This window comes from Notolepis coatsorum (genome assembly GCF_963971535.1).
Source record: "Notolepis coatsorum genome assembly, chromosome: 1".
Classification (NCBI taxonomy): Eukaryota; Metazoa; Chordata; class Actinopteri; order Aulopiformes; family Paralepididae; genus Notolepis; species Notolepis coatsorum.
In genome coordinates this window covers 234623835-234638834 of record NC_140165.1, presented here as the reverse complement: position 1 = coordinate 234638834, position 15000 = coordinate 234623835, and the positions used below count along the sequence as shown (strand labels likewise).

Below are 15000 nucleotides of genomic sequence, written 5' to 3'. Positions count from 1 at the left end.
ATTCTGTCTGATTTAGATCTGAATGAGCCCTTATGCTCTCCCAATGAAACTCCTCGCTGTCAGGGGAAAAGAAGCGGCTGGTGACTCCACAGGTATCAGAGGAGGCACATAGTAGTCTGCACCCTCCCCAGTCTGAGAGTAGGGCAGCGCAATGACCAGGTGGGAATTGCTATAATGACTCAATTGGGAGATGGGAGAAAAAGGTAGAAAAGAAGTAGAAGTAGTAAGCTTTATTGAAAAGAGATGAATATTGCATGTGTAAACTACAGAGAATATACCTGCTTGCTCAGATTTTCATCCACCCCTCCGTCCGTCCGTCCATCCATCCATTTGGAAACAAACTTGTGCTAAAACAGATAGATTTGCTAGTCTAGATATTGCAAATGTAGACTGATGGCCTTTAGTGTGTTTGCCTCTCTTCTCCTCTGACAGGACGACAAAGAAACATCTTCCACCAAGGAGTCTCTAGACGATCTCTTCCCCACTGATGAAGAGGAGCAAGCACAGTGTAAGCTGGATATCTGTGTCTGTTCCTGCTACTCTCTCCATGACCCCCCTCTCCCTCTCTCCTCCCATTCTCACTGTACCGGTACATGCTATGAAAGGCAATGACGTTGAGTTAAAACAGGCAAGTTAAAACAGGTCAAAACACAAATAAAAACAAAGGGAAAGGGTTTAGACAGTTATATGTTGAATAGATAGTTTAGTCCACAGAGCCTGTAGACGATCCTGTGGTGTTGCCTCATTACTCTGCACCAGATCTTCACACGCTCTGAAGGCATCTTGAGCGCTGGCGTCACATTTTGACCACAGATGCAACATGCGGTGGTTACACCCTTGGGAGTGTGTTACTTTGTTGCTGTTTCAGTCTAAATGATAATAATAATAATAATAATAATAATAATAATAATAATAATAATAATAATAATAATAATACACTTTATTTGTATAGCACCTTTCATACAATAATTGCAGCCCAAAGTGCTTCACAACAGTAATGTAGACATAATATAGACAGGAATAAAATGAGCAGAGAATTGACTAAATAAAAGCAATGCATAAAGTGCAGACAGAATAAAAGCAGTGCAATAAAACAACTCTCATTTACAGTGCAATAATCATAGTGTGGAACTGTGGATGTAATGAGTCTAAAGTAGCAGATGTGTATTGAAAGGCTACGGTGAAAAAAAGAGGGACTATTAGATCCAATCACCAAATGCACCTTGACCATATGGAACAGAGTAGTAAAAACACACAAATTGGAGAAGCAGTCAGGGGTTCTGAGATGGGTAGCACATGACAAGAGATTCAAACCAGGGAGGTTAGACCATGGATTCAGAAGGTGGGAGAGGGGGGGGGGGGGGGGGGGCAACAGCGATATGCAAAATGATAGAGAAGGGGGAAATGCAGACACTAAAAAAATTAAAGGAGAAATTTGGACTAGAAAACAGGGACCACTTCAGATATCTACAGGTTAGAGACTACTACAACAAAGAAATAAGGGGGGCCAAAGACGAAGAACAGAATGGAATAATAAAGATGATAGTATGGGCATACAAACCCTCTCTCCTCTCTCTCTGTGTGTTCACCAACCCTCCTCTCTCTCTGTGTGTGTTCACCAACCCTCCTCTCTCTGTGTGTGTTCACCAACCCTCCTCTCTCTCTGTGTGTGTTCACCAACCCTCCTCTCTCTCTCTCTCTGTGTTCACCAACCCTCCTCTCTCTCTCTCTGTGTGTGTTCACCAACCCTCCTCTCTCTCTCTCTGTGTGTGTTCACCAACCCTCCTCTCTCTCTCTCTGTGTGTGTTCACCAACCCTCCTCTCTCTCTGTGTGTTCACCAACCCTCCTCTCTGTGTGTGTTCACCAACCCTTCTCTCTCTCTGTGTGTGTTCACCAACCCTCCTCTCTCTCTCTCTGTGTGTGTTCACCAACCCTCCTCTCTCTCTCTCTGTGTGTTCACCAACCCTCCTCTCTCTGTGTGTGTTCACCAACCCTCCTCTCTCTCTGTGTGTTCACCAACCCTCCTCTCTCTCTCTGTGTGTTCACCAACCCTCCTCTCTCTCTGTGTGTTCACCAACCCTCCTCTCTCTCTGTGTGTGTTCACCAACCCTCCTCTCTCTGTGTGTGTTCACCAACCCTCCTCTCTCTCTGTGTGTGTTCACCAACCCTCCTCTCTCTCTCTCTCTCTGTGTTCACCAACCCTCCTCTCTCTCTCTCTGTGTGTGTTCACCAACCCTCTCTCTCTCTCTCTCTCTGTGTGTTCACCAACCCTCCTCTCTCTCTGTGTGTGTTCACCAACCCTCCTCTCTCTGTGTGTGTTCACCAACCCTCCTCTCTCTCTGTGTGTTCACCAACCCTCTCTCTCTCTCTGTGTGTGTTCACCAACCCTCCTCTCTCTCTCTCTCTGTGTTCACCAACCCTCCTCTCTCTCTCTCTGTGTGTGTTCACCAACCCTCTCTCTCTCTCTCTCTGTGTGTGTTCACCAACCCTCCTCTCTCTCTGTGTGTGTTCACCAACCCTCCTCTCTCTCTGTGTGTTCACCAACCCTCCTCTCTCTCTCTCTGTGTTCACCAACCCTCCTCTCTGTGTGTGTGTTCACCAACCCTCCTCTCTGTGTGTGTGTTCACCAACCCTCCTCTCTGTGTGTGTGTTCACCAACCCTCCTCTCTCTCTGTGTGTGTTCACCAACCCTCCTCTCTCTCTCTGTGTGTTCACCAACCCTCCTCTCTCTCTGTGTGTTCACCAACCCTCCTCTCTCTCTGTGTGTTCACCAACCCTCCTCTCTCTCTCTCTGTGTGTTCACCAACCCTCCTCTCTCTCTCTGTGTGTGTTCACCAACCCTCCTCTCTCTCTCTGTGTGTGTTCACCAACCCTCCTCTCTCTCTCTCTCTCTCTGTGTGTTCACCAACCCTCCTCTCTCTCTCTGTGTGTGTTCACCAACCCTCCTCTCTCTCTCTCTGTGTGTTCACCAACCCTCCTCTCTCTCTCTGTGTGTGTTCACCAACCCTCCTCTCTCTCTCTGTGTGTGTTCACCAACCCTCCTCTCTCTCTCTCTGTGTGTGTTCACCAACCCTCCTCTCTCTCTCTGTGTGTGTTCACCAACCCTCCTCTCTCTCTCTCTGTGTGTTCACCAACCCTCCTCTCTCTCTGTGTGTGTGTTCACCAACCCTCCTCTCTCTCTGTGTGTTCACCAACCCTCCTCTCTCTCTCTCTGTGTGTGTTCACCAACCCTCTCTCTCTGTGTGTGTTCACCAACCCTCCTCTCTCTCTCTGTGTGTGTTCACCAACCCTCCTCTCTCTGTGTGTGTGTGTTCACCAACCCTCCTCTCTCTGGGTGTGTTCACCAACCCTCCTCTCTCTGGGTGTGTTCACCAACCCTCCTCTCTCTGGGTGTGTTCACCAACCCTCCTCTCTCTCTCTGTGTGTTCACCAACCCTCCTCTCTCTCTGTGTGTGTTCACCAACCCTCCTCTCTCTCTCTCTGTGTGTGTTCACCAACCCTCCTCTCTCTCTCTGTGTTCACCAACCCTCCTCTCTCTCTCTCTCCAGTGTCTCAGCCTCACCACAGCAGTGCAGCGGCAGCCGCCCAGCAGGGGGGCTATGAGATCCCAGCCCGCCTTAGAACCCTCCACAACCTGGTCATCCAGTACGCCTCGCAGGGACGCTACGAGGTGGCCGTGCCGCTCTGCAAGCAGGTACGAGTGGCGGTGACCCTCCGCAAACAGCTGTCTGATACTGCGGTGACCCTCCGCAAACAGCTGTCTGATACTGCGGTGACCCTCCGCAAACAGCTGTCTGATACTGCGGTGACCCTCAGCAAACAGCTGTCTGATACTGCGGTGACCCTCCGCAAACAGCTGTCTGATACTGCGGTGACCCTCCGCAAACAGCTGTCTGATACTGCGGTGACCCTCCGCAAACAGCTGTCTGATACTGCGGTGACCCTCCGCAAACAGCTGTCTGATACTGCGGTGACCCTCCGCAAACAGCTGTCTGATACTGCTGTGACCCTCCGCAAACAGCTGTCTGATACTGCGGTGACTCTCCGCAAACAGCTGTCTGATACTGCGGTGACCCTCCGCAAACAGCTGTCTGATACTGGTGTGAGCGACAGTGGGAGGTAGAGCAGTCGTCTAGTAATCCGGCGGTTCCCGGTTCGATTCCCACTCCTCCTGGCAGCGTGTCGATGTGTCCTTGAGAAAGACACTTAATCCCCTTAATTGCTCCTGATGAGCAGGGCGGCACCTTGCATTGTCTCCTCCGCCGTCGGTGTGTGAAGGTGTGAGTGAATGGGTCAAATGTGAGGAACAAATTGTAAAGTGCTTTGGATAAAAGCTGCTATATAAATGCAGCCATTTACCATTTACTGTTGTTTCCCCAGTTATGTCCCACACTAAAAACATATATAACGTTATATATACATATATTTTAAATGTGTGAATTTACACACGTCAGTGTTCATTCATTCAAATGTATTTGAACAGTGCCACGTCCTGGCATGTGTCTGGTACTATGTATTGTATATTATGTACTTACTTGTACATGTATCGTATATTATGTACTTACTTGTACATGTATCGTATATTATGTACTGTGGTGGACACTAGATGGAGGTGTCTCACTTCAGAATGGACACTGATTGAGTGACAGGAGGGAGTTGACTTAAGGGTGTGGCTGTACCTTGGTTCTGTTGGATTTGTTTGGAAGTAAAGTTCAGAGACTCGATACTCCGTCTGCTCGTCTCATTGATTCACTTCCACAGTGGTGACCCTAAACGTGTGAAATATGAGCAATAACGAGAATCCACCGGCTGTGGTTCCCGCAGTGTATGCAGCTACAGTGAAGTTGCCAGAGTTTTGGCAGCATGACCCGGCCCCGTGGTTTCAGCACATCGAGGCACAATTTCACCTCAGCGGAATAACGTCGGATGAGACGAAATATTACCATGTTGTCGCGGCATTGGATTCCTCCACTACACGCCGGCTGATGGGATGCCTGAGAGAGCCGCCAGCAGCCGGCAAATACGACGCGCTCAGAGAACAGCTGTTGCGCATTTTCCAGCTGTCAGATGCAGAGCGCGCGGAGCGCCTATTGTCCCTCAACGGATTGGGGGACAGTAAACCAACAGAACTGATGGAGAACATGCTAGCACTGCTTGGTTCAGGTGACGCTACATTTATTTTTGTGCAGCTGTTCCTGCGTCAACTCCCGACTCCGGTGCGCACGGCTCTGGCCAGCTCGCCTCTCGTGCGCACCAAGGATTACCGGGGATTGGCAGAGGAGGCGGACAGAATACTACTGGCCTCCCGTCAGTACTGTGTGGCTGCTGTGTCTGATCGGGTGTCTGATCGCAGGGATCAGACACAGAGGGATGATAGAGGGCTTTGTTATTATCATCGCCGTTTTGGCAACAAAGCGAAGAGCTGTGTTCCACCATGCACCTTTGGTAACCAGGGAAACGCGAGAGCCGGCGCTCGTTAGCGGCTATGAGCGCTGGCGTCAATATCAACGAGCTGTTGTTTATCGAGGACACGTTGTCTGGAAGGCGTCTGTTGGTGGATTCTGGCGCCCAGAGGAGTATCCTGCCTGCGTCGGCCACGGACGCCTTGGGAAACGGTCATGGACCACCCCTGGACGCGGCTAATGGGACTTCCATCCGTACGTTTGGTACCAGGTACGTGACTATATGTTTACATGGACAGCAGTTTAGCTGGGAATTTATTATTGCTTCAGTGTCGGTGCCTATACTGGGCGCAGATTTTTTGTGTGCTCACAGACTGTTAGTGGACGTTGCGAACCGTAGGCTGATTGGCTCTGTGTCCTTTGACACATACCCCTGCACACTGGGGGGGCCGGGGCCGCCTGCCCTGGCCAATATGCTCGCCACAGGCGATATGTACCAGCGCCTCCTCGCTGAGTTTCCTGCTCTGACTGTCCCCACTTTCTCTGCCTCTGTCGCCAAGCATGGGGTGGAACATTACATCCCAACGGTGGGCCCGCCAGTTTATGCACGGGCGCGCCGCCTGGATGCTGCTAAACTGGCAATAGCCAGGGAGGAGTTTGCCACAATGGAACGGCTCGGCATTGTGCGCCGGTCCAACAGTCCTTGGGCCTCCCCACTACACATGGTCCCCAAGGCGGACGGGAAGTGGCGTCCGTGTGGTGATTTCCGTCGCCTAAATAACATCACCACTCATGACCGGTACCCAGTGCCACATATCCAGGATTTCTCTGCCCACCTGGCGGGCGCCACCATTTTTTCTAAAATAGATTTGGTGCGTGGCTACCACCAGGTACCGGTCCATCCGCTCGACGTGCCCAAGACTGCCATTATCACCCCGTTTGGACTGTTTGAATTCCTGCGCATGCCATTCGGCCTTAAAGGGGCAGCGCAAACATTCCAGCGGCTGATGGACTCTGTGCTGCGAGGCCTGTCATTTTTGTTTATTTATCTGGACGACATCCTGGTAGCCAGTGCATCGGTGGAGGAGCATCGGGGACATCTCCGTCAACTGTTCGAGCGGCTCAACGAGCATGGGCTGATCGTGAACCCGGCCAAATGTCAGTTTGGCCTGCCGGCCATGGATTTCCTGGGCCACCATGTCTCTTCCCAGGGGGCTGTTCCTCTACCCGCCAAGGTGGAGGCAATTGCTGCTTTCCCCCGCCCCCTCACCATCAAACCTCTCCAGGAGTTCCTGGGGATGGTTCATTTTTACAATAGGTTTATAGCCCCTCACCTGATGAGACCTCTGTACGAGGCGTTGAAGGCGAAGAGAGCCAACGATGACGTGGGCTGGTCCCCGGAGCGGGTCCAGGCATTTGAGGGCTCTAAGGCTGCCCTTGCCAACGCTGCCATGCTGGCACACCCATCTCCTGCTGCTCCTATAGCCCTCACCACCGATGCCTCCGATTATGCAGTAGGTGCGGTGTGCGAGCAGTGGGTGGCTGGCGCCTGGCAGCCTCTGACCTTCTTCAGTAGGAAGCTGCGCGACAACGAGAGGAAGTATAGTACATTCGACAGGGAGCTCCTGGCCCTCTTCCTCGCCATACGTCACTTCAGGTTCTTGCTGGAGAGCCGCAAGTTCACAGTTTTTGTCGACCACAAGCCCCTAACGTTTGCCATGGCCAAGACCACGGAGCCATGGTCGGGGCGGCAGCAGCGCCAACTTTCCGCCATATCGGAGTTCACTACCGACATCCAGCATGTAGCCGGTAAAGACAACCAGGTGGCGGACTGCCTCTCCCGGGCGCGCGTCAGTCCTGTGAACCTGGGCATCGACTATGTTGCCATGGCTGCTGACCAGCTCACCGACTCAGACCTTCAGGCGTTCAGGACGGCTGTGACAGGACTTCGACTTGAGGATGTGGTGTTTCACGACTGCGGCGCCACGCTCCTCTGTGACGTCTCCACTGGCCAGCCCCGCCCCATGGTTCCAACTGACTGGCGCCACCGGGTATTTGACACCATTCATGCCCTTTCACACCCTGGGGTAAAGGCGTCGGTCAAGCTGGTAGCGGCCAAGTTCGTCTGGCCGGGCCTTAGGAAGGACGTCAAAGTATGGGCGGCCTCCTGTGTGGCGTGCCAGCGTGCCAAGGTACATCGTCACACTAAGGCCCACCTGGAGCCGTTTCTCATTCCAGAGAGGCGGTTTGACCATGTCCACGTGGACCTGGTGGGCCCACTTCCCCCGTCTCAGGGTTTCAAATTCACACACCTGTCATCAACAACTAGGGGTGCACCGATATATCGGTCGGGTATCGGTATCGGCCGATAAGTGCCTTGTTGACTGCTATCGGCCTATCGGCCGATAAGCTCAAATGTGCCGATAGCAGTCGCCGATAAATACCCATCAATTTGTGTAGCGTCAAAAGGCAAAAAAAAAAAGTTCACTCGCGCGATCTACCTGCACAACGCCCGCCGTCCCCCACACACACACACAATCTACTGCATCAAAGTAACTACTTATGATTAACAAGGCATTCGTTTTGTGGCATTAGCGTTATATAGTTAGTGTTACACGGACAATAACATCAGCATATTATTATTACCCATAGCAGCAAGGCATTACTCCGAGTCCGTTCATTAGCTCGGTTCCATTCCGTTGCTCATTCCGTACCCAACTACACATTCTGCAATCTGTTAATAAAGTTTTCAACCAGACAAATGTATAGAAAGGCTTTGTTTTATTATAACATTTGTTGCAGTAAAATCATTATGTCTCATTTGGTCATGCGTGGAGCGCCGGTCGGCGGGCCGTTATTAGCTATTAGATGCAAGACTAACGTTACTGGTGAAAATGTGATTTGCGTTGGAATACTCCTTTGTCAACTTGCTGTACTTTGCTTGCAGGTCTGCAGTCATTATTGCTGCATTATGAATAGCCGCAACTTTAGCCAAGGTAACGTTATGGCTAAACCTTTAACAATAGTTAACGCTAGCTTTCGGTTAGCTGTTCAATGCTATTAATAACACAACTCCCCGTCAACACCCTCTCTCGGGAAGATGGCATTTAAGAAAGTATCTGCTGTTAAAATGAAGTGTTACACGTTCAATAACAAGCATATTATTTACCCGAAGATAGCAGTAAACAAGGCATTACTCCGTTAGTACGTTCATAGCTCGGTTCCATTCCGTTGCTCATTCCGTACCCAACTACACATTCTGCAATCTGTTAATAAAGTTTTCAACCAGACAAATGTATAGAAAGGCTTTGTTTTATTATAACATTTGTTGCAGTAAAATCATTATGTCTCATTTGGTCATGCGTGGAGCGCCGGTCGGCGGGCCGGGCAGCTAACGTAGCTAAGTGTGTTCTGCTCTCGCAAACAGAATGCCCGGAAGTAGAAAAAATTTTAAACGCTTGCCGATTGGTGGTAAGGACAGCAGGAGGTGGGTGCTAGCGGTCACCGGTGTGGCGTAATTGGCCGAATCGACTGTCAATCAAAATGGTTCCATTGCATTGGTTGAAAGCTCTGGTTGAGAGAATAGTATCCTGCTGCAGGCCGCAAGAATGGTTCCATTGCATTGGTTGAAAGCTCTGGTTGAGAAAATAGTATCCCTCTGCAGGCCGCAAGACGATACTGGGAGAGAGATAGTGATACCATAAACATATTTCTTGATGTTTCCTTTTTTTAAGTAAGTAAAGAGGCCTACAAATACAAACATACACATACAAATATACAGTAGTTTCATTATAAAAAAAAAAAAAAAAAAAAAAAAAATTTACAAATACTTATATACAAATATCGGTATCGGTATCGGCCGATAGTGTTAGTTGAACAATCGGTATCGGTATCGGCGGGCAATTTTCATATCGGTGCATCCCTATCAACAACGGCTGCGGATGTGGCTCGGGCGTTTATCTTCGGCTGGGTCACTCGGTTTGGCACGCCATTCGACCTGACTTCGGACAGGGGATCCCAGTTCACTTCTGAGCTGTGGAGCACCGTGGCTGAGAGACTTGGGGTGAAACTCCATCGTACCACAGCATACAACCCAAAGGCCAACGGCATGTGTGAGCGTTTTCACAGATCCATGAAGGCCGCTCTCCGGGCCACGCTCACAGATGGCAACTGGGTCGACCGTCTTCCGTGGGTCATGTTGGGCCTGCGTACTGCCCCTAAAGAAGACCTGCAGGCCTCTTCAGCCGAATTGGTTTTTGGTCAACCGCTGAGGGTCCCAGGGGAGTTCCTTCCTGGTTCCTCTGCCCCTTGGTCCACTACAGCTCACCGATCTGCCTTCCAGGACGCAGCGAGGGTGTTTGCCCCAGTTCCCACACATCACTGCCTTCCCCAGTCCTACATTCCTAAGGACCTGATGACTGCAAGGTATGTGTTCATCCGTCATGATGCCCACCGTTCTCCACTGCAGGCTCCCTATGACGGGCCCTTCCGCGTCCTCGAGCCGGGCCCCAAGTACTTTGTGGTGGACATGGGGGGGAATAAGGAGCAGATCTCAGTCGATCGTCTTAAGCCTGCTCATGTGGTCCCAAATGGGCCGGTGGAGCTGGCTCAGCCCCGGCGCCGGGGCCGGCCACCCAAGTTTTCCCCTGTCCCATGCCCTCCGGCCGTTGTTACCCCTACCTTTCCACCGACGAAGCCTCGGCGGCGGCGGGGACGGCCCCCTGCCCCTACCCTTACCCTTTCCCCTTCCACGTTCCCTGTGACTGTTAAATACAGTCGTTATGGCCGCGTGGTCAGACCTCCTAAAAGAGACTGAAGACACTGGGTGCACTGTTTTTGGGGGTTTGTTGTGTTCAGTTCCGTTTGTTTGGTGTTGCACTGAATGTCAATTCTGAATGTTCGGGGGGGGCCTGTGTGGTGGACACTAGATGGAGGTGTCTCACTTCAGAATGGACACTGATTGAGTGACAGGAGGGAGTTGACTTAAGGGTGTGGCTGTACCTTGGTTCTGTTGGATTTGTTTGGAAGATACTCCGTCTGCTTGTCTCATTGATTCACTTCCACAGTACTTACTTGTACATGTATCGTATATTATGTACTTGTACACGTATCGTATATTATGTACTTACTTGTACATGTATCGTATATTATGTACTTACTTGTACATGTATCGTATATTATGTACTTACTTGTACATGTATCGTATATTATGTACTTGTACACGTATCGTATATTATGTACTTACTTGTACATGTATCGTATATTATGTACTTGTACACGTATCGTATATTATGTACTTACTTGTACATGTATCGTATATTATGTACTTGTACACGTATTGTATATTATGTACTTACTTGTACATGTATCGTATATTATGTACTTGAACACGTATTGTATATTATGTACTTACTTGTACAAATATTGTATATTATGTACTTACTTGTACACATATTGTATATTATGTACTTACTTGTACACGTTTTGTATATTATGTACTTACTTGTATACATATTGTATATTATGTACTTACTTGTCTTGTACACATATTGTATATTATGTACTTACTTGTCTTGTACACGTATTGTATATTATGTACTTGTACATGTTTTGTATATTATGTACTTGTACACATATTGTATATTATGTACTTGTACAAGTTTTGCTTATATTTGTGATTGTACCAACAGGCCCTGGAAGACCTGGAGAAGTCTTCAGGCCACAGCCACCCAGACGTAGCCACGATGCTGAATATACTAGCGCTGGTTTACAGGTGAGGGAAGGCAAGGCCTACTTACATAAGTATTTCAATACGTTATGTATCAGCTTCTTTACTTTACTTTAACTGGTACATTATGTTTTTCTTTTCTCTCCAGGGACCAGAACAAGTATAAAGAAGCAGCCAACCTACTGAATGATGCTCTGGCCATTAGAGAGAAAACTCTGGGCATGGACCACCCAGCTGTAGGTTATCCTCTATTAGGCTTTCTACTGTACAGTCTGTAGTCTAGATATGATACTTACTGAGACCACCCAGCTGTAGGTTATCTTCTATTAGGCTTTCTACTGTACAGTCTGTAGTCTAGATATGATACTTACTGAGACCACCCAGCTGTAGGTTATCTTCTATTAGGCTTTCTACTAGGGATGTCCTGTCCCGATCGCATTTTTGCTCCCGATCCGATCCCGATCATCTGATTTTGAGTATCTGCCGATACCGATCTTTCCCGATCCGATCTTTCACATTAGTAACCAATTTGACGCATTTTTGTCAGAAACTGGCGAAGCCAGACAAGCCCCTCTGTTGCCTGAACTTGCCTCAATAGCCCCAGTCGAGCACGGCGGCTCACATTTCATTCACCATACAAGAAATATTCAAAGTTTCAATCTGTTTGCACATTAGTATACATTCACAGTGTTCGACTTACGTAATGATTTGCTCCATTTTGGTCTGAAACGCAGACGAATAATCCTCACAAAACGAATGTTGACGTTATCCAGGTGAACGTTCTTCATTCAAGCGAGGCATTGCAATCGATACAGTTATACAGCTGTTTGGCAAAGCACCAGCCGCCGAGTCCCCCATTCCTTTGCTCGCTCTAGTCACATAAGGTGACGTATTAGATTGGTCGTGTTGAACGCACGCGGAACGTCCGTCTTGCAAACATTGCAACTGGCTATTGGACTGGCTTCGGTTTCAATTTTAAAATGCTTCCAAACTTCTGACATTTTGTCTAGCTTCTCCAAATCATCAGGTGGACATAACCTGCCGGTGTTTACTTGCGGGAGCGACGCGTTGTGAGGTCTGCTATTTTTGGCATACATCACTGTCGTGCGATGGTGTAAATAAAAGGAAATGCGTTTGTTTTGGCAAATTCTTCTGCTCTGTGTGACAATAAATAAATGAATGATGATGTAATTTAAAACCAAAACTAAGGCCTCAGTATGAATTTAAGACGTGAACATGGTCATGTTTGTTGAAAAAAAATATATATATTCACTCCTGATAAAAAAAAATTTAAATCCCGATCTTCTGAAAATCACGTGATCGGATCGGAACATCCCTACTTTCTACTGTACAGTCTGTAGTCTAGAGACCATACCTCCTGAGACCACCCAGCTGTAGGTTATCCTCTCTTAGGCTTTCTATGTAGTATAGAGATCATAGGGAGCTGAGAGTATGTAGCTAACATTAATGTACCGTTAATCAAAGTAGTTGTGGTCTAATGATGCAAAAGTGATCCATGGGCTGCACTCATAACACCATGTTTGTTTGTGTGTGTGTCTCTCTCTCTCTCTCTCTCTCTCTCTCTCTCTCTCTCTCTCTCTCTCTCTCTCTCTCTCTCTCTCTCTCTCTCTCTCTCTCTCTCTCTCTATACATGTATGTGTGTTTATGTGTGAATGCGTACAGGTGGCAGCTACACTGAACAACCTAGCGGTGCTTTATGGGAAGAGAGGGAAATATAAGGAGGCGGAGCCACTGTGTAAAAGAGCTCTGGAGATCAGAGAGAAGGTAATACACAAACACACACACACACACACACACACACACACACACACACACACAACACACACACACACACACACACACACACACACACACACACACACACACACACACAGTGATGTAAATACCATGATATTATTTTGTAAGGGATACAGGGGAGAGGGGATTACTAAATGTGAAATGATTTGACACTACGGTCCATGTGTCTCTGAACAGGTCCTGGGCACAGACCACCCAGACGTGGCCAAGCAGCTCAACAACCTGGCCCTGCTGTGTCAGAACCAGGGGAAGTACCAGGAGGTGGAGCAGTACTATGAACGAGCTCTACACATCTACCAGAGCCGCCTAGGACCTGACGACGCTAACGTGGCCAAGACCAAGAACAACCTGGTGAGGGAGAGGGGGGGGGGGGGGGGTAGCCAAGACCAAGAACAACCTGGTGAGGGAGAGAGGGGGGGGGGGGGGGGAGTTTGTGTGTACTTGTGTGTTTGTGCGTGCTTGTGTGTTTGTGCGTGCATGCTTGTGTGTTTGTGCGTGCATGCTTGTGTGTTTGTGCGTGCATGCTTGTGTGTTTGTGCGTGCATGCTTGTGTGTTTGTGCGTGCATGCTTGTGTGTTTGTGCGTGCATGCTTGTGTGTTTGTGAGTGCTTGTGTGTTTGTGCGTGCATGCTTGTGTGTTTGTGCGTGCATGCTTGTGTGTTTGTGCGTGCATGCTTGTGTGTTTGTGAGTGCTTGTGTGTTTGTGCGTGCATGCTTGTGTGTTTGTGAGTGCTTGTGTGTTTGTGCGTGCATGCTTGTGTGTTTGTGCGTGCATGCTTGTGTGTTTGTGCATGCATGCTTGTGTGTTTGTGCGTGCATGCTTGTGTGTTTGTGAGTGCTTGTGTGTTTGTGCGTGCATGCTTGTGTGTTTGTGCGTGCATGCTTGTGTGTTTGTGAGTGCTTGTGTGTTTGTGCGTGCATGCTTGTGTGTTTGTGCGTGCATGCTTGTGTGTTTGTGCGTGCATGCTTGTGTGTTTGTGCGTGCATGCTTGTGTGTTTGTGCATGCATGCTTGTGTGTTTGTGCGTGCATGTTTGTGCGTGCATGCTTGTGTGTTTGTGCGTGCATGCTTGTGTGTTTGTGCGTGCATGCTTGTGTGTTTGTGCGTGCATGCTTGTGTGTTTGTGAGTGCTTGTGTGTTTGTGCGTGCATGCTTGTGTGTTTGTGAGTGCTTGTGTGTTTGTGCGTGCATGCTTGTGTGTTTGTGCGTGCATGCTTGTGTGTTTGTGAGTGCTTGTGTGTTTGTGCGTGCATGCTTGTGTGTTTGTGCGTGCATGCTTGTGTGTTTGTGAGTGCTTGTGTGTTTGTGCGTGCATGCTTGTGTGTTTGTGCGTGCATGCTTGTGTGTTTGTGCGTGCATGCTTGTGTGTTTGTGCGTGCATGCTTGTGTGTTTGTGCATGCATGCTTGTGTGTTTGTGCGTGCATGTTTGTGCGTGCATGCTTGTGTGTTTGTGCGTGCATGCTTGTGTGTTTGTGCGTGCATGCTTGTGTGTTTGTGCGTGCATGCTTGTGTGTTTGTGCGTGCATGCTTGTGTGTTTGTGCGTGCATGCTTGTGTGTTTGTGAGTGCTTGTGTGTGCGCATGCTTTGTTTGTGCGTGCATGCTTGTGTGTTTGTGCGTGCATGCTTGTGTGTTTGTGAGTGCTTGTGTGTTTGTGCGTGCATGCTTGTGTGTTTGTGCGTGCATGCTTGCTTGTGTGTTTGTGCGTGCATGCTTGTGTGTTTGTGCGTGCATGCTTGTGTGTTTGTGCATGCATGCTTGTGTGTTTGTGCGTGCATGTTTGTGCGTGCATGCTTGTGTGTTTGTGCGTGCATGCTTGTGTGTTTGTGCGTGCATGCTTGTGTGTTTGTGCGTGCATGCTTGTGTGTTTGTGCGTGCATGCTTGTGTGTTTGTGCGTGCATGCTTGTGTGTTTGTGAGTGCTTGTGTGTTTGTGCGTGCATGCTTGTGTGTTTGTGAGTGCTTGTGTGTTTGTGCGTGCATGCTTGTGTGTTTGTGAGTGCTTCGTGTGTTTGTGCGTGCATGCTTGTGTGTTTGTGCGTGCATGCTTGT

General features: G+C 48.8%; 1 protein-coding gene across 1 annotated transcript in view; it reads left to right on the top strand.

Moving 5' to 3' along the window:
- Window positions 1-15000, top strand: part of klc3 (kinesin light chain 3) — a 40118-nt gene that overhangs the window by 11737 nt on the left and 13381 nt on the right. Inside the window, 1 exon segment of the mRNA XM_084334703.1 lies at window positions 433-508. Coding sequence (XP_084190829.1) covers window positions 433-508 — 76 coding nt within the window.